The 19,068-nt window shown below is 40.6% G+C and overlaps 1 protein-coding gene across 1 annotated transcript; it reads right to left on the reverse strand.

Annotated features, from left to right (window-relative positions):
- Positions 1–4,707: 4,707 nt before the first annotated feature.
- On the reverse strand, positions 4,708–16,576 carry LOC115043152 (myosin heavy chain, fast skeletal muscle-like). Its single transcript, XM_029501354.1, has 41 exons — positions 16,555–16,576; positions 16,310–16,363; positions 15,775–15,993; positions 15,230–15,373; positions 14,480–14,636; positions 14,357–14,384; positions 14,125–14,236; positions 13,942–14,034; positions 13,778–13,841; positions 13,582–13,680; positions 13,387–13,490; positions 12,711–12,849; positions 12,504–12,622; positions 12,182–12,331; positions 11,916–12,086; positions 11,525–11,831; positions 11,319–11,386; positions 11,090–11,177; positions 10,892–11,009; positions 10,690–10,813; positions 10,465–10,601; positions 10,039–10,294; positions 9,695–9,937; positions 9,423–9,599; positions 9,199–9,344; positions 8,933–9,023; positions 8,444–8,833; positions 8,231–8,357; positions 8,024–8,142; positions 7,690–7,886; positions 7,417–7,600; positions 7,148–7,313; positions 6,770–6,894; positions 6,381–6,689; positions 6,094–6,297; positions 5,881–6,006; positions 5,616–5,786; positions 5,417–5,521; positions 5,202–5,297; positions 4,952–5,083; positions 4,708–4,852 (listed from the first exon to the last, which is right to left on the reverse strand). Exons 3-41 carry the CDS (start codon positions 15,976–15,978, stop codon positions 4,832–4,834), a joined length of 5,811 nt encoding a protein of 1,936 aa, XP_029357214.1. The 5' UTR covers positions 15,979–15,993; positions 16,310–16,363; positions 16,555–16,576; the 3' UTR covers positions 4,708–4,831.
- Positions 16,577–19,068: the final 2,492 nt, after the last annotated feature.

Consider the following 19,068-nt stretch of genomic DNA (forward strand, 5'->3'; position numbering starts at 1 on the left):
CTTCCTGACAGATCCGAGAGGGAGCCGATAGTTCCTGCAGCAAAGTCCATCGGATTAATCAACGTTTGCTGACTGTGGCAGATGTGTTGACTGACAGATGTCCAGTTTGATAATAGATAAATAAATAAAATAAAAAGATATATATAGAGAGAGAAATCCTCAAAGAGCACTCCAGACCGGTTTCTCCTCTTGCAGAAATGGCACTGTGGTCGTTGCGCATTTAACAAAGATCTGCCTTTTCTTGGTGAAAGTGTCCTCGCCTCAGATGGAGGTGTGCTGTGATGTGAACTGTGCAGACAGACGCGCTGCAGCCGCGGTCGGTCTTGTTTACACTGCAGCAGCAGCAGCGGCAGTAAAGCGCATTGCGCATCCCAAAGCGCAGCAGAACTGCCCTCCGAAAAAGAAATGAAAGCTGCCTTATAAACCTGAGCCCCCGTCAGCGAGCGGAGTAATCACCCTTTCTGACAAACGATTCGTCTGTGAACAAATCAGTGCGCCACTCATCCTTTGCCGATTTAAACGCTGACAGCAACAGTGTGTCTGTTGTGCAATGCTGACCTCTGGTGACCTAAACCAATAACACAGGCCACTGCCAGCTGCTGCACTGCTGCTGGTTGGCCTTATACTTAGATTTGCTAGACATGTATGAATTTTGCTTCAGGTTATGAACTGTGGACATATTGTCCTCAGTGGAAAATTTTAACTTTTGTGTCACTTGCATCTGATGTTTAAGTTCTTTGGACTTTGTTTGCTGGTTTACTTAAATACATTCCCATTATATTTCGTTATAAGCAACTTAGCACAATGAAAAAAAGTTTGAACAAATATACAGGTGCACGGCGGCATAGTGGTTAGAGCCGGGTTCGGTTCCCAGCCTGAGGCCTTTCTGCATGGGTTTCCTCCCACTGTCCAAAGTCATCATGTTTGGGTTAATTGGTGACTCTAAATTGTCTTTAGGTGTGAGTGTGAGTGTGAGTGGTTGTTGGCAGGGGTGGACAGAAACAAAGTCAATTTACTTGAGTGCTGTTTGAGCACAGTTTTGAGTATCTGTACTTTACTTGAGTATTATTTTTGGGGGATACTTTTACTTTCACTTCACAACATTTGAAGGACAAATATTGTTCTTTTTACTCCACTACATTTCTATTGATGCTCTGGTTACGCACTACTTTTTAAATTACTTTATTTGACTTAATTATTTGTTTAACTTGTATATTTTAAACTGAGCAGAATAAAGTTGTTGTATAGCCAGTATTTGACATGATTTCTTGTAAAGGTTATAATGTTATGATTGAGAAAAAATAATTCACCAATAAGAAATGACCAGTAATCGGTATCGAATATTTGATACAAAAGGTAATCGGGATCGTATCAAATCTTAAAAGTGTGGTATCGCCCATCACTACTGAGCATTCCCCTGTGTTGTGATGGTGAAGGAAGAAAAGCTGAATAAAGCCGGTGTGTCAACCGATTCGGTCCCCCCCAAATTCCTGTTCCCCTTTACGCTGATTTACTGCTGAGTCGTGCGTAGTTGCTAAGTTACCGTGCGTACTTAAAGAAGAAACGCAAATAGAAACACAACTGGGTGTGCGGAAAGCGCAATGGAACAATCCAATGTGTAGATTACTGTTATGTTATTTATTATATAACAAAATAATTTGAGAATGCATTAGTTCGGCCATTCAATTGTCAATCTTTATGTAAATGGATGCCAGCTAGCATAGCTGTGCGAGAGCAGCCTTCGTTAAGTAAACCTCACTGCCGGATCACTGACACTAGTTAGTCGCTTCGAAATGGACTGCTAGCTAACTGGTTAGCATGCTCGACTGACGAACTGATGACATTATTTTTGACGTATAACGTTACTATTGCTTGCCATGACACATTTCTGCTCCTTGGAAATACCCACCGGATAGTGTCCGTATTTTTCATAATTCACGAACTCGTTGAACACAGTTCAAAGTTTTTCCATTTTACCATAAAGAACATACATTCACATGACAAACGCTCATCCTGGCCGCCCTTTGGGAAACTGGTTGGGAATTAGTTTACGCCCTGGGATAGTTCCAAGTAAGTGCATGATTTGTATTAAAGTGCCCATAAAATAGGCTATAGGTCTACATAATTGTCATTGATCGATCAACCAGTTAAACTGTAGCATATACACAACAAAAATTCAGCAACAAAGCATGGTATTTATTTACTATTATTACTATTATTAACAGGCTTGGACTCGGAGCTAAGAAGGAAGCGGTCACGTGGGGTGCTGGAGCCAATCCCAGCTCACTTTGGGTACTACGTCATCACGGTTAGGTCACGTGACGTAAACGTGAAATGGCGAAATAGCGCAAATGTATGGTACAATTCGACCAGCGCTGTGGCGCAGCGGTAATGCTGCCGCCCCGCCCCTAGGTGGCAGGTGTTCGATTCCTGGCTAGGGTATGTAATATGAATGTATAATGTAATGTAACCCCGGGGTTTAGTGATGTAATGAGCTGTATGTGTGTATATATACATGATGTAAATGTAATGACTGTAAATATGTATACATGATGTAATGTTGATGTATGATATATATGATATGTTAAAGGTCCATTCCCGGTGTGGGCACCTGAACGTGTCTACGGAGTTAATTGGTTACGAGTGATGGACTGGGCTAATGCAGATACGGCGCCCCCCCAGGACCTAGGCCGAACCAGACCAGACGGGTGACGGCACCCCTCCAGGAACGGACCGAGACTAGACCGGAGACAGGACCCGACCACAGACTAGACCAGTAAAACAGCGAAGGACCCACTGAGATGATTTTTTTATGGAAGGAAACACAACTATTTTAGTATTTTCTTCCTAATTGTAACCACCCCCCCCCCCCCCCCCACCGATCCTTCGCTAAGCCCCGCCCCTTGGTTACTGTTGGTATGCTAGCCTGTTGTCTGTTGTCTGAAGTTCGGTAGGAAAATGTCCAGTCAGCATCAGTCCGGTGATCAGAAAGGAAAAGAAGAAAATAAAGGGTTGAGAAATTTTCTATACAAATGTTTTTTAAAAAGGTGGTGACGGCGAATTTGGGACGAGAAACGTAGAGCAAGGTAAGAAACAGGGCCGTTAGCTTGTAACGTAAGCTAACTAGCCAGCTCTAATGCTAACGTCCATTAGCCTAGCTTGTATTAAAGCCCAACACAAAACGTTATCTTTGACAGAAACAGCTGAGTTTGGGAGCTCAACCAGAAAGGAAGAGACGGAGAGGAGAGGGCTCCAGCTGCAGTCAGGTCACAGAAAGTGACATGGAGGGAGAGGAATTTATTTAACTCGTTGTCTTTAGACGCACGATTCAGCAGTAAATCAGCTTCAAGGGGAACCGGAACTTGGGAGGAACCGAATCGATTGACACACCGGTCCATGTGTTCAACTACTCTACCTCTCCTCTTCCGTGTGTACGAAATTAGCCCGGACTGCTAGTCACCATGGTTACCAGCATCAACGAGCCAGGCTAAGGGAAACAGAGTTAGCTTTATAGCTAGCTACACTAGCATAAGCTGAGCTAGCTAAAGTGCGGAGCCGCGACTCTAACTCACTAATTCTCGCCTCCATTTTTTCCGTCATCCTGCATCTATGACATGAAGTACTATCATAAAAGGAGAAAGAGGAGGAACTAGACATGGAGCACACAGGACAGTTTATTAATCAAGGTGAATAGTAGAGACATAAACACGAGTTAACACAGCACAACCATCAGAGACCGGACCCCCACAGACTTCCCAGAGTTTGAGACTGTGTTCATTGTGTCCTTAAAAAAGGCCTCTGGACTGGACCAAACCCCTCCAGAGATCGGTGAAGGTATTTTTGAGCTGTAAACATGTCTGTAGCAGAATCGCATCAGTGCATTGTATAATGACAATAAAGCTACTTTCCTGTATTTTACAGTAGTTTTTTAAGCAAATACTTTGTACTTTTATTTAAGTAATATTTTGACGAAGCTACTTTTACTTTTATTGGCGTAATATATGACAAGGAGTATCTGTACTTTTACTGAAGTAGTGAAGTTGTGTACTCTGTCCACCTCTGGTTGTTCCCTCGCCAGGGATTGGCTTCAGCTCCCCGGACAAGCGGTTGAAGGTGAATTAATGAAATATGCAGGTCAAAGGTTGAGGTGAGTAAATAAAATAAAACTAAAAGTGGTGATTTGGAGTCGATGACTAAGTGATGGAATGAGATTCTCCACAGCCAGCGGCCGAGGTGAATGGCGTCCAGTCGCCTTTAGCACATGGTAGCAGGTAGGCAGGTGTCGTTGATCATTTGTGCTGTAACACCAGCGGTCTCTAGGCTGGTCAATGGCCAGGTAAGCAGTCAGGTTTATGCTGGGGTAAACATTTGATCGCAGAGCAGTAGTTCACAGTGTCCATCAGTCAGCTGGCACAGCAGGTGGAGGTGTACAGAGGTCTGAGGAGTCCATCCCTCAATGGATCAGGGGCTGTTTTAGCAGCATACGGGGAACACAATAAATGAAGGAGTTTAAACTAACATCTGTGCTTTAACCAGTGATGAATGGCCTGTACGACATCATGCCATATTCTCTATTTGATTTTTTGAATGAACTTTTGTGTGTTTTGGATATAAAATTGCATATTGAATGTCAGCAAGACTCATAATAACTGGGAGTTTTCAGTCAGTAAATCAGGCATTTCAAGATGATGACATGGACACAAAAGATGCAAGACACTTCTACTTTTTATTTACTTTTGCCTGTCACGGCACATTATACAAGCAAAAGTGAACAAGTAACAAGATACTCATATTGTATGATTTCTTGTTACTGGCATAAGTAATTCCCTGATCACTCTTCTGCTTCTTTGGTCTGAAATGAAAGAACATTGACATGTAAAACATTTTGCCAGATCACTGAAGAGGAACATTTTTTCTGCGAACGTGACCAATGTCAGATAGTGATGTTTACCTTGACAATTTCTCGGCTCTTAACTCTCAGCTTGTTGACCTGAGATTCAGCGATGTCAGCTCTCTCCTGAGCCTCCTCCATTTCATGTTGGACCTTCCTGTACCTGGACAGGTGAGTGTTGGCCTGCTCCTCCTGAATAGTAAGCCAGAGTAAAGTAAGAACCTGTTGCTGGACTGATTTTTATTTTTTTTTTATTTGAGTATTCAAATTTTTTCAGTAATGTGCTGTCATTATGAAAACTACTACTCACAGCCTCCTCGGCTTGTCTCTTGTAGGATTTCACTTTGAGCTGCAGCTTGTCCACCAGATCCTGAAGTCTAGCAATATTCTTCCTGTCCTCCTCACTCTGTAAATTAGAAAATTGTAGGACATTGTGTTAGAAACACATATCATTGTGTTTTAATTACAATATATAATCTTGATTCACATATATATATAGTTGAACACATTTTTATCGTGACTGACCTGATAGGTTAGTTCCTTCACTCTTCTTTCATATTTCCTCACTCCCTTGATGGCATCAGCGCCGCGCCTCTGTTCCGCATCTACTTCAGCCTCCAGTTCACGAACCTTGAATGAAGAAGAATAAAGTGATTTTTAAAATGAAAAGATTGTTCTGGTATAGAATAAAACATCACTGTTGGTGGGCCCATTTGTTATTTACCCTGGCCTCCAGTTTCTGGAGCTGCTTCTTGCCGCCCTTCATGGCCAGATTCTCAGCCTCATCCAGACGGTGCTGCAGGTCCTTCACTGTCACCTCCAGGTTCTTCTTCATCCTCTCCAAATGAGCGCTGGTGTCCTGCTCTTTCTTCAACTCTTCAGCCATCATGGCAGCCTGATATTTTTAAGAATGTGTATTGTTTAATCCGTGAGAGCTCTTTCATTGACAGACAAGTAGCTCCTATATATGACACGTTTGGTCGACTCACATCAGTGATGGCCTTCTTGGCCTTTTCTTCAGCATTTCTTGCTTCCTGGACAGAATCTTCTACTTCGCCTTGGATCTGGACAAGATCGGCCTCCAGCTTCTTCTTGGTGTTGATGAGGCTCGTGTTCTAGTGTAAGAAAGACACTGTTAGATTACATGTGTTCAGCTGCAGAAGAACACCATTCAAATGTTGTATGTCAGCTCATGAGGGTACCTGAGAGTGCAGCAGTGCCACACGCTCGCTGGCATCAACCAGCTCCTGTTCAGCCACTTTGCGGCCTCTCTCTGTCTGCTCCAGTGCAGCTCTCAGCTCCTCAATCTCAGCTATCATCAGGTTGTTCCTGCGCTCCACCATGGCAACCTGCTCCTTCATGTCTTCCTGACTTCTAATGGCTTCATCAAGGTGCAGTTGTGCGTCCTAAATCATTAATCAAACATATTTGCAATGCAGCCTATACAAAGTAAACTTTACCTGCAAGTTTCTTTCACGTGTTTTCAAACCTTCAGTTGTCCTTGGACGTTTCTCAGCTGTTTCTGGGCTTCAGCCGCCTGGCGGTTGGCGTGGCTCAGCTGAATCTCCATCTCATTCAGGTCTCCCTCCATCTTCTTCTTGATTCTCAGGGCATCATTCCTGCTCCTGACCTCGGCATCCAGCGTGGTCTGCATGGACTCAATCACTCTCTGGCTGTTCCTCTTTATCTGCTCCATCTCCTCATCCTTCTCTGCAAGTTTTCTGTCAATTTCACCCTTCACTTGGGTGAGCTCAAGCTGAATGCGGAGAATCTTGGATTCCTCGTGCTCCAGAGTAGCCTTGACAAAAATAAATAAATGTTTTGTAGCTCAAGTATTATTACAAATTATTTCTAAGAAGAAATTTTGTTTGAATATACCTCTGCCTCTTCAAGTGAAGTCTGGATTTCTGACTTCTCTGTCTCTGCAATTTTTTTGCCTTTCTCCAGTTCATGAATTGTTTTTCCATTCTCACCAATTTGCTCAGTTAAATCGGAGATCTCCTCTTTAAGAAACAAAGTGTATGCGTTATTAAAGTAGATGTGGGATTAATTAGGCAGGTTAGTTTGAAGTTGTATACCATGCACATTAAACTTATTAACAGGGGGTTACATTACTCCTAACTTTTTGAAATAAAGCATTGTAACAGTACACGTTGTGAGTTTACAAAAGAAAATCCTCTATAAAATGTCAAACTGTCAATTGAATAACAGTTTTTCTTATTGGCTTATATTCTGCAATTTGAAAACTTTTCATACGTTGTAGATTTTTGTTCTCCCTCTTCAGGGTGTCCAGTTGATCCAAAGCTTCTTCATATGAATTTTTCAGTTTGAAGATCTCAGTGCTGAGAGACCGAGCCTCTTTCTGAGCTCCCTCCAGCTCTGCCTGGCTCTCCTCATACTTCTGCTTCCACTCTGCAAGAACCTGAAACCACAAAGGTCCATATTTTTCATTAATACATAATTCTGTGGTCTTTGTTTTTAATCTAAAATTGAGACTTGAGCTAATTGAGAAATGAAAATGTCACCTTGTCGAAGTTCCTCTGTTTCTTGTCAAGGTTAGCTGCCAGGGCATTAGCTCTCTCCACGTCGATCATCAGGTCCTCCACTTCACTATGCAGTCTATGTTTTGTCTTTTCCAGTGAGGCACATTTTGCATTCACAGCCTCGATGGATTCTTCAGCATCCTGAAGACGCTGAGCGAGCTTTTTCCTGTTGAAACGTGCAGTAAACAGGTTTTTAAGATGATTAACAGAATGAGTGCATGTGGAAACAGCATGACTGACAGGACTGTCCATTACTTAGCCTCCTCCAGCTCCTCAGTGCGCTGAATGGCATCAGTCTCATATTTGGTTCTCCACTGAGCCACCTCGCTGTTGGCCTTGGACAATGCACGCTGCAGCTCAGCTTTGGCTTCCTGCTCCTCCTCATACTGCTCCCTGAGCAGGTCGCAGTCATGACGGGCTGACTGAACAGCATGAGCCAGGGCATTCTTGGCCTTTAGAAGTGAAAGCATTTACTGTGTAAGGCATTTCATTTTATTCACTTGTCTGTATATGACATAAAATTTTGGACTATTTTCACAGTACAGCATTTCAGTTCTGTGATCCTCTGCGTTCTTTATTTTACACGTACTTTAATCTCCTCTTCAATATGCCTCTTGAGCTCTTCAGTCTGCTGGGTGTAAGCCTGCTTGCTCCGTGTTAGCTGAGAAATCAAGGCTTCTTTCTCCTCCAGCTGGCGGCTGAATTCACCTAAGGAGCACAAAGATGAAATTGAATTAGAAATGCAACTATATAGAATCATGAAAAACCTTAGAAAACATATTATATATATTCTCACCATTTTCCGTTTGCAGTCTTGCCCTATGAGCCCCAAGATCATTCAGTTGCCGCACATGTTCTTCATTTTTACTCCTGAACTCGCTCAGTTGATCTTCAAGAGTGCGGCACATTTTCTCTAGATTGGTCTTAAATGAAGTAAAGCTATGTCAGTATGAAGAAATGCATAGGTGTAGCAGGGTCGTTTTTGTTATCGGAAAAACTTTTAAGATACCTTTGTTTTGGCAACAGCCTCCATGTTACTGCTGAGGTCATCAATCTCCATCTTGAATTCACTTTTCTCTTTCTCCAGCTTCTGTTTGACTCTCTGGAGGTTGTCAATCTGTTCTCCCAGCTCTGCCACACTGTCAGCCTGCTTCTTGCGGAGAGCTGCAGCTGTGGCTTCATGCTGCAAGGTGGACTCTTCGAGGTCACGACGCAGCTTCTGAAACTCAGCCTCACGCTTCTTGTTCATCTCAATCTGCACAGATGTTGCTCCGCCAGCTTCTTCAAGCCTCTCACTGATCTCCTCAAGTTCCCTGGAGAGATCAGACCTCTGCTTCTCCACCTTGGCCCGAGCAGCCCTCTCAGCCTCAATCTCCTCCTCCAGCTCCTCAATACGAGCCTAGTATTTATATATTAAAAAATAGAAGTAGCCGTTCTAATAACTTCAAGTTTCCAAGTTAAGTACAGCTGGGTTAGCCAAAGTCAATACTATACCAACCTGAAGCTCTTTGATCTTCTTGTGAAGCTGAGCTGAAAGGGATTGCTCATCTTCAATCTTACTGAGAAGCTGGCTTGTTTCAAAGTCCTTCCTGGGAAGTACAGGTCATAAAATGACATTCAACTAAATGCATACAGTAAACAAATGAAGCATTCAGTTGAATATCTTGAATATTATTTTTGAAGTTGCTATTAGAATCACAATTGCATGAGTTCAAAATAATGTTGAAATTCCACAAAATAGTTTAGTTTAGATCTTTCACTCACTTCTTTAGTTTCTCTTCAGCCTGCTGCTTGTCATTTTCCAGATCCATGATGGTTTCATGAGCCAACTTAAGATCTCCCTCAAGCTTTCTTTTAGCTCTCTCAAGATCCATGCGAAGCTTCTTTTCTTGCTCCAGAGAACCTTCAAGCTGTTTTTAACCAGGATGAGACATTATTTTTGCGTTTTCAATTTTCAAGTAGACAAAAACCCGTCTGTTAGTACTCACATCATCCACTTGCTGCTCTAGCTTGGTCTTGGCCTTTGTCAGAGTGTTGACTTTGTCTTCCTCTGCCTGCAGATCATCCAGGACCTGCTGATGGGCTTCTTGGAGGGCTTTCTTCTCTTTGGTCAACTTGGCAATGGCCTCATCTTGAGAAGCCATTTCCTCAACCAGGTTTTTAACCTGAAGAGTTAAAAAAAATACATAAAATGATTTAAATATTCAGGCAAAATATATTTAAAACATACTTTTGAAAACATTGAAATAATGACTGTCACCTTGTTCTCAGTAGCATGTTTCTCCTTTTCCACCTTAGCCAGTGTGAGCTCCAAGTCATCGATGTCTTTCTTCAACTCTGAGCACTCATCTTCCAGCTTCCTCTTCTTTGCAGTCAACTCAGCATTGATTTCCTCTTCATCCTCCAGCCTCTCGGTCGTGTCTTTGACTTTGGCCTCAAGCTGGATTTTGGCTTTAATGAGCCCCTCACACCTTTCCTCAGCATCAGCAAGGTTTTCACCTTCCTAATTTTACGATGACATACAATTGATTAGTATTTAGTTATCTATAAAATATAAAACCAGAATGTCAGATGAAAGAAATTGCCTCTTTCTAAGTAACATACAGACTGAATCTGCAGCTGCAAGTCATTCTTCTCCTGCAGGAGAGAAACCATTTTCTCCTCCAGTTCTTTCTTCTTGGCCAAAGCTTTTGCTAGTTCCTCTTTGGTCTTTTCAAAGTCCTCCTTCATCTGAGCCATCTCTTTCTCAGTCTCTGCACTCTTCAGCAGAGGCTTGATCTTGAAGTACAACTTCATCCATGGCCATGTTTTGACATTCATGAATGAGCGGATGTTGTACTGGATGGAGTAAATTGCCTCCCTGGTGACAACAAGTAACAAAGGATATAAATAGATTAATATAAATTCAAAAAAGTTATATTGATAAGGAGCCTTGAATAGGTTTTAAAATTAATATGTGGCTAAAAATCCCTAAAAAGACCATAAAATTACAGTAGCCTAGTGCTTTGGTGTTTGAGACCACCACAGTACCTGCGCTCCATCATTTTGACAAACTCTCTCCTCATCACGTAACCTCTGCAGAGAGCCTGAGTCATTGTGACTAGGATAGCAAGTTTATCATCTCGCATCTCCTCCAGAGTTCCCAGCAGACCAGCTTTGAAGAATACCTAAAAGAAAGCATTAATTGAGTAGCAGTAGCTTTAGTTTTATTTGAAAATACTTACATTTACTGAATTTGAAAAGGAAATTGATTACCTTTGTGTGTCCAAATTTGTATTGTGTATGGTCAACATCAATTGAGCCCAAGAGTTTCTCTGAGGCCTTCTTGTTGTCAATGAACTGCCCCTCAGGGATTACACTGGCATTCAGTACTTTGTACCTAAATGCAAGTAAATTGATCATGGAAGAATACCCGTTCAGGAGAGTGCCCAAAAAATGTGTCAATCTTAGTAGTTACCTCTGCTTGAAGTCACCGTAGAGGATTCTGCTGGGAAACCCTTTCCTGCAGATCCTGATCCCTTCCAGCACACCGTTACACCTCAGCTGGTGGATGACCAGGTGGTTCTCCATCAGACCTTAAAGGTATACCATATTAAGTGTTGCACGAAGATATTATTCTTTGAAATGCATGCATTAATACTGAAACTAGGAATACCTGGAGTCTTGGATTCGTTGGGAATCAGACAACGTACAAAATGAGGATGGGTGCTCCTCAAGTTGGTCATCAGCTTGCCCAAATTCTCCTGAAATGTTGAGACCACCCCCGAACAACAACTCATTACTTACTGAAAAATGACAATTTCGATTTCCAGGGTTGTTACCATTAGCAGCATTTGGAAATATAGTGTTATACATATTGTGCTGTAGTTACTTGTGATCCTTACCCTGAAGAGGGCAGATACAGTCTGAAACGACCCACCCTTTTTCTTGCCACCTTTCTTTGCTCCACCCTCTGCATTGTGAAGGTTATTTTTGAATTATTAACAGAAAAAAAATCTCTACGTGTCTTATTTTAGTTGCTAACATACTATTTACAAAATGTATAAAAAAAAAAAACATTTTAAAATTTTGTTCAAAATACTATATGTACCATCTGCTCCGGCATGTGTTGCGTAGAGCAGAGCCAGGAGTTTGGCTGAAGACTTCTGGTAGAGCTGAACCACTGAGTCGTTAAGTGGATCTTTGTTCTTGTCCAGCCAGCCGACCACATTGTAGTCAACAGTGCCAGCATAGTGCACCAGAGAGAAATGAGCCTCAGCTTTGCCTTTGGCAGGTTTTGGTTTCTGGAAGGGGGCACTCTTTCCAAGATGCTGGTCATACATTTTGTTCTTGAAGGTCATGTCTGTGGCCTTGGGGAACATGCACTCCTCTTCAAGGATGGAGAAGATGCCCATTGGCTGTCATGAGGAAATGACCGTTTAAATCAAATGCTTTCAAGCCCTCACTTGTCTGTATTTGTGAACATACAACGTGTGTCTCACCTTCTCGATAAGCTCAATGCAGGCAGCCAAATCCATGCCAAAGTCAATGAACTCCCATTCAATTCCCTCTTTCTTGTACTCTTCTTGCTCCAGGACAAACATGTGGTGGTTGAAAAACTGTTGCAGTTTTTCATTGGTGAAGTTGATGCACAGCTGCTCCAAACTGTTGAACTAAAAGAAGTACAGAAAAGGCCTTAAGTTAAAAAACATGGCGTTATCATTAATCTGTAATCTGAGATCATGTTGTTACATTCAAGCATTCTTACATCAAAGATTTCGAACCCAGCAATATCCAGGACACCAATGAAAAAGCTCCTGGGCTGCTTGGTATCCAGCATCTCATTGATTCTGACCACCATCCACAAGAACATTTTCTCGTAGACAGACTTGCAGAGAGCCATCACGGAATTGTGTACCTAATTTTACAAATAAACAGCAAAACGTATTGGAGGAAGTAATAAAATATAAAATAAGCAAGAGACGAAAACTCTAAGAGCTTCGTTAAACCATCAGTAAAGAAAATATAATTTATTTGCTGAAGTGTTGTGAAATGTGGTAACAAAACAAATAATGTTTTTGTGCTTATACCTGAGGGACGGTTTGACCTTTGGTCACATACTCATTCCCAACCTTCACTCTGGGGAAGCAGAGTGCTTTGAGCAAATCAGCAGAGTTCAGGCCCATGAGGTAGGCAATTTTATCTGCCACTGTAAAGAGAACAAACGTAGTCAGTGAAGATATCAATGCAACTCTAACTCAAGTCAAATCGAAGGCCATGGTGTGTGGTCAGCATACCCTCAGTGCCGTCAGGTTCAGCCTGCTCTTCACGCTGCTTCTGCTTGAACTTCATGTTTCCATGATGCATCACAGCTCCAGTCAACTTGTACATGCTGGCCTTCTCTTCTGAATTGAAACCCAGGATGTCAATAGCAGTCTGTGATAAAAAGAAAAACGCAAACACAAATTTAAAGCATCCACAGAAGTTGATAGCCATTGCTAAAAAGTAGCAATCGGAAATAGTCAGTGACAAGGTAATACACATTATTTAGCTTTTCTGTCAATAGACTTGGTTAAATCGAAATCAAAACTTAATAACTCAAACAACAAATGGAGTTTCATATTAAGTAAATGTTTGTATTTAAATGTGGATTTTTTTTTTTATGTATACAATTCCACCTAAATTGAGGAAAACTTTTGAAACCCTACTTAATATCATTGAATCAAATCTAACTCTATCATGAATAACTGCTTCAGAAATGACCAGAGAGTTGGAAGTCAATGGCAATAAGAAAAACCCTCAAAGTGACATAAAATAGGATTTATTACTCCAGTGGATTGGAGTTTTTTCCAATAATAGTAATGAATGTAAACAAAGGAGGGTACGATCGGTGGCAAAAATATATATATAAACCTAATAAAACCCTGATTTACTGTAGTTTGAATGACAACATAAAAATAAATTTGTTCTCACATCAGTTGCGATGAATTCTTCAACATCATCGATACTCTTGACTGAGATTTCACCCTGACTGACCATGTGATAGTCATATGGATTTGTGGTGATCAGCAGAGCCTCTGAAGAATATGAATGAAGAAAACATGTAAATAGAGAAGAAGACATCAGTTAAATTAGAATCACTGAAAACGTTGCTCACTAATCTCTCACCTATGAGCTCAGGTTTGTGGCCCGTCATGAGCTGGTAGAAGATGTGGTAGCTCCTCTCAGCAGACAGCTGGAACGTCACTCGAGACTTCTCCAGCAGATCTGTACAGGGTGAGGTTGTTTTAAAGAGCTCCCTGAAGCAGTTTAAACCACGATAAATATATAATCTGAAATGAGTTTCTCAGAAAAAAAATCTTACATGTTTCAATATCAGCCGAAGCTAGCTTTCCCGTTGTCCCAAAGTGAATTCTGATAAATTTCCCCTAGGCGGAATTAGGTTCACATTTAATTACAATTTTCTCATGTTGAATGACTTTCATCATAAAAGAGCAAGTATTTAAGAGAAACTACCAAAGAACTTACAAAACGTGAAGAGTTGTCGTTCCTCACAGTCTTGGCATTTCCATAAGCCTCCAGCAGGGGGTTAGCTGCAATGATTTGATCCTCCAGTGACCCCTGAAAATGATATCACATCATGTGTATTAGTATTTTCCAGAATTCATTTTCACTAATATAATTATAAGAAAAGTAAGTTACATTGTTTACCTGCATTTTTCCAGCAGTATGCTCTACTTTTTTCCCAGAAGCCACTGCAATTGTCGCAAAGTACTGGATGACACGTTTGGTGTTGACAGTCTTTCCTGCACCGGATTCTCCACTGGTTTTAGAAATGTATGTAATTAAATGTGTAAAAAGATAATTCATTTGCATTTTTCAGAAAGCTGATATCACTACTGTCCCCTGTACTTATAAATAATATGGAAATTTTGGCACTTACGTAATCAGGATTGACTGGTTCTCCCTGTCTGTAAGACATCAAAAATATCACCAGTAAGAATGACCTCTCCTTAAGTCCAACGGCTGTATTTATGGACACATTGGCTTGCAAAGCCATTCATACCTTGGAGCATGAACTGATAGGCATTATCAGAGATGGAGAAAATGTGGGGTGGAGCCTCAACCCTCTTCTTTCCTCTGTATCCTGCCACAACCACTGCATCATACACTGGGAGCCACTTGTAGGGGTTCACGGTGACACAGAAGAGTCCTGAGTAGGTCTGTAAAAGTGTATTGAAAAATAGTGATTATTGCTTCAAAGTTCAAGCAAAGGTTTGGACACCCCTAGGATGAACAAGTTGACACAGGAGTGGTGGCACAGCAATTTACTTAGTGTTGATATGCAGAATTGTACATGAAAGGAATCATCTGAAGGAAAATGTCTCATGTCTGCAGGGTGCCTATCTGGATTAGCCAAAAAAAAAAAAAAAAAGTAAGTCAATCCATATGAACACGGCTGCTGAGTTGCAGTTGTGGACAAATTGGAAAACGTTTGACTGAAACGACACCAGTACCAGCTACAGTATTCTGCTTTGGAGTTTTTGTTGCAGTCAGGAAAACACGGAAGAATGGATACAAATAAATAGCAAATTCTGCACTGAAAGCAGGACAAAGTCAAAAGTCGCTATGAAAGACACTGAAGAGCAGATGAAAAATTCTTCAGTAAATAGAAAAAGCTAATCCAAAAATGCTTGTGATATCTGCCAAAGAGGGTATTACTGAGTGCAGATTTTGTGGGATATTGGTTTTCATGAAATAAAATATAAAATCAGTATATACACTAAAAGTAATCTCTCCCTTGCACAAAACTCACGTAGATCATCCATGCTGCATAGCGCTCTTTGAGGTTATACAGCACAGAAGGCTCACTGAGGTGGGTCATCATGGCCATGTCCTCAATCTTATCGAACTTTGGAGGGTTCATGGGGAAGATTTGATCATCTTTTACAGTGATGTTCTGTTACAGAGATAGAAAAGGCACAGAAATACATAGTTATTATCAAGCATATTGGTTTCCAGCCTATGGGCTGGGGATTATGAAAGTATTGCAAGTGGGTCTACTAAAGGGATCAAAATGGACAGCTGGTTAAACTGTCGGTCTTAGTTTGTTATTACACCACCTATCATTTTCCAACTATGTCTACAAACAAGTTTTGACAGTTATGAACTGTTTGTTTAATCACAGGTTTATCTTATCACTTTATTTAGAATAGAAAATGATGAACACTTTTCTTTGTCAAAAGATTTTGCCAATCATGCACGTTGTCTGAGTTCACCTTTGTCACAAAAGTCTACATCACTCATTACAAATGTGAACCTCTGTGAAATTACTCTATTTTTTTTTTTTTTTCTTCTCACCTTTCCACAGAGGGTCTCCACGGTGGCTTTGCCCCCCTCTTTCTTGGTAAGTTTCCCCTTGAGGTACATCTCAGTGGGCTCAGCCACGAAGTAAGCAGTTTTAGCATCAAAGGGAGTGTTTTGAGCTTCTATTCTCTCTCTCTCTGGCTTCCGGAGGTAAATGGCCGCCGGGCCAAAACACTCCATTTCTGCGTCTCCACTCATGATGACACTTTATTGCTAGTGTGGAAACAAAACATTATTTCTATATTTTTTTCTGTAAACATTATCATTATTATTTATGTGATTTTAAATAATAGAAGTCGATGGACAGATACACAAATAGTGACTACTGCAATATCTACTAATACCAAAATCTTAAGGGTTCAAGATTACATTTGGTTTAATCTAGATGTTGGCAACATTACCAGAACCATACCATACCAGAACTTAAGAACCTAAAGCTCCAAAAAAATGTTTACATTTAAAAAGTGTCAAGCTTTACAGATACAAATCTACCAGTGATTCTCCATGACAAATGTGTCACCCAGTCTACCTTAGAGCACACCAGGGGAGCAGGGTTGTTTCTTGCAGGCTTCAGTGCAGACTTCTGAAAAAAGAGATGCAAAGTTCACAGAGGTTACTAAATTAAGTCTATGATACTTTCATATCATAGACAATGTTGAGGCAAAGGAAATTTGTGTAGATGTAAATCTACACTGACTAAATTTGAAACAATAGTGACTTTGCACTGGAGCAGTTGAATGACTCTAAATACATCTGCTCAGCTCAGAAACCTACCTTTGCTGGGTGTCTGTCCTTGGTGGAGGTTTGCTCTGTCTTTTTATATGGAACGATTGAACTCAATCACACGTGCCCTGCTGTATTTGGTCATGTTGTCAGGCACTATGCTTGTGTGATAGTTGTTACCTCTGGCTGTAACATTACACAATTTCTGAGATGTCTCTCATATCACATGATTGACTGTCTTGGAATTTGCCTGCAATTTGAGTTTTTAAATGATGATATGAATAACAAAATAAATGTTATCTATATTCCTGTTATAACTAGCAAAAAAATGCTGTTGTGATGTTTTTAACATTGCCTGTACTAATAAGTAGTTTGAAAGCATGAGGATTAGAAACATTTTTATAATTAGAATTAGAATTTAATTTATGCAAATGTGGGATGGTGATTAGTTTGTTCTGCTTGTGGATTTTACCGTGAATGTGAAGTTGCTTAAGCCGTTGCTAAAGGTTAAGTCAGCAGTTTCAGACAGTCCAAAGGTATGAGTAATACTTCTTTATAATGCTTTCTGGCACAACAGTAACCACTTGCTATGCTTTGGAGAAGCTTTAAAAAGTCACCCATATACTGTTTCAGAGTCCAAACAAGTCAGAAATTAATGTAAAACAAAATGAGTGCCAATGTGCCTGAAAGCAAAGGCAAGATTGCCAAGAGATGAGTTCTGACAACAGTGCCAGCAGCTGTTCTTATTCTTGCTCTTCAGAGGTACGCATGGGAGAGTGAGACAATCCTTAAATGTAGAGCAGCTGAGTGATGGATTCCAGCTTCACTTCCTTTATGTCTCTCAGATCACCTTACCACAAAAGGTTCTAATATAGATGCTCGCATTGTTTCGGCATACATTCAATTCTATGCTGTTTTATTCACTAACTATCTGCAGTATATGATGAGATAGAGGATGCTGTCAAAGATGACAAGTGAACTTTGGCATCAAGCTGTCGGGCCAAGGACACTGGACACGGCCAGTTTGATTTAAAAGAGTGAGCGGTCTTTCTCTTTCCACTGGTAAGTGTCTTCTTACACCAATGAATAAGAGGAAGAAATTCTAAAGTGGTTACCCTCAGGATATAATGAGCCTCTGTCTTCAGTTAGTGTGTGTTACACGATTCCTGCTATGAAACCATCCTTCTTATTAAGGCAAAACTCAAATATAGCTCAAGGCTTGCATTGATGCTCAAGCCAAATACCACATGCTCAAGAGACTTATTGTTTTTATGAACTTTGATCTTTGTCTGTCAGCTTCTGCATTTGTCAAGCAACAAATGTGCTGAGGATAAAGAACCAAGGTGTGTGTTGACTAATATTCCAGCAGCTAGCCCCAAAGAGCATGGATTTTCATTTACAGTAATCGCAGCATTTGTGTTTGCCGTTGTAAGTATGTGCTGTACATGTTTCTTAAATCTTTATCTTATATATGTGAAATGTAATAATGATTCTGTGTTTTATTTTCAAAGGTGAATTTCTCCATTTTATGGTCACAAAGTTAAACATTTCCAAAAAATTGTTAGCTCCAGCATGTTTGCTAGGATGTGCATGCCAAGCTCATTAACTGAGCATCAAGGTTATCAACAGTCCGCAGAATTAATTTCTCATTCATGCCTTTGGAGTAATTACTTCATGAAGCTATACCATTGTTCAAATTTTAGACTGTAATATTGAAACATTGCAATGCATGTTTGTGCTGAAATACTGCTCTGTGAGTCAACTGTATTTGTTGGCATATTTGAGAAAGTAAAACGTTGTGATTTTGACAGCCTTCTTAGTTTCTTGGTTAAAATTAGTCTTGGTGATGGAGTTTGGCCCAGGCTGCTGGTTCATGTGGTAGTGGAGCTCCCGGACTGGTGTCGTGTAGAGGAAGTTTGGCATCATGATTGCCGATGATCAAATAAATAATGGTAAAAATGCATGGCACACACCTGCTGCTGCAGGTTATTCACAATGTTTGTGCTGTATCATTAAGGAAATATATCTAAATCTAATCTTTTCATTTTCTGATAGTTTATGTGCCAAGCTGCTCCCTCAGTTCCTCAGCTCTGCCATCCATTCTGCAATCTCAGCTGACCAACAGTTCCTGGCCATTTTTGTAAGAGCCGTCATTCTTTGGAGATGAGACTGGATGCCACTTACCCCCTTTACAAATCCTTCTTACAAATGCATTTTATCGGGCTTCTGCATGTATTTTTAACTTCTTAATTCCATTATTGTATGGTGGTGTTGTCCTGTTTCTTATTTTATCAGTTTTGTCAGTCATTGGAGAAAGGTCTCTTTTCTTAGTCACCCTTTGTTTCTTTTTTTTCCCCCTCTTAACATTTTCTCCACCAATGTCTTAAAACCTTCTGCCATTTTTTTCTTGAATTTTCTTTTGTCTTGTTAAGCACTTTCTGTGTTTTGAAAAGTAAAAGTAAATATTATAGTAATAAACAAAGCTGATGATGTGATCTCATAATTCTTGGGGTACTTTCAGTTCCTCGAGGTGGTGCTAATGCCATGAAAATGTGTTGGGGAACA

The sequence above is a fragment of the Echeneis naucrates genome, chromosome 5 (genome assembly GCF_900963305.1).
Source record: "Echeneis naucrates chromosome 5, fEcheNa1.1, whole genome shotgun sequence".
Lineage (NCBI taxonomy): Eukaryota > Metazoa > Chordata > Actinopteri > Carangiformes > Echeneidae > Echeneis > Echeneis naucrates.

What these genes read in the sequence shown, in the direction of transcription:
- LOC115043152 (XM_029501354.1), bottom strand. Translation starts at nt 15,978, where the DNA reads ATGAGTGGAGACGCAGAAATGGAGTGTTTTGGCCCGGCGGCCATTTAC. An exon ending in AACACATGCCGGAGCAGATG is followed by an intron (nt 11,387 to 11,524) that starts GTACATATAGTA and finishes TTCACAATGCAG; the next exon opens with AGGGTGGAGCAAAGAAAGGT. An exon ending in TGAAGGAACTAACCTATCAG is followed by an intron (nt 5,298 to 5,416) that starts GTCAGTCACGAT and finishes TCTAATTTACAG; the next exon opens with AGTGAGGAGGACAGGAAGAA.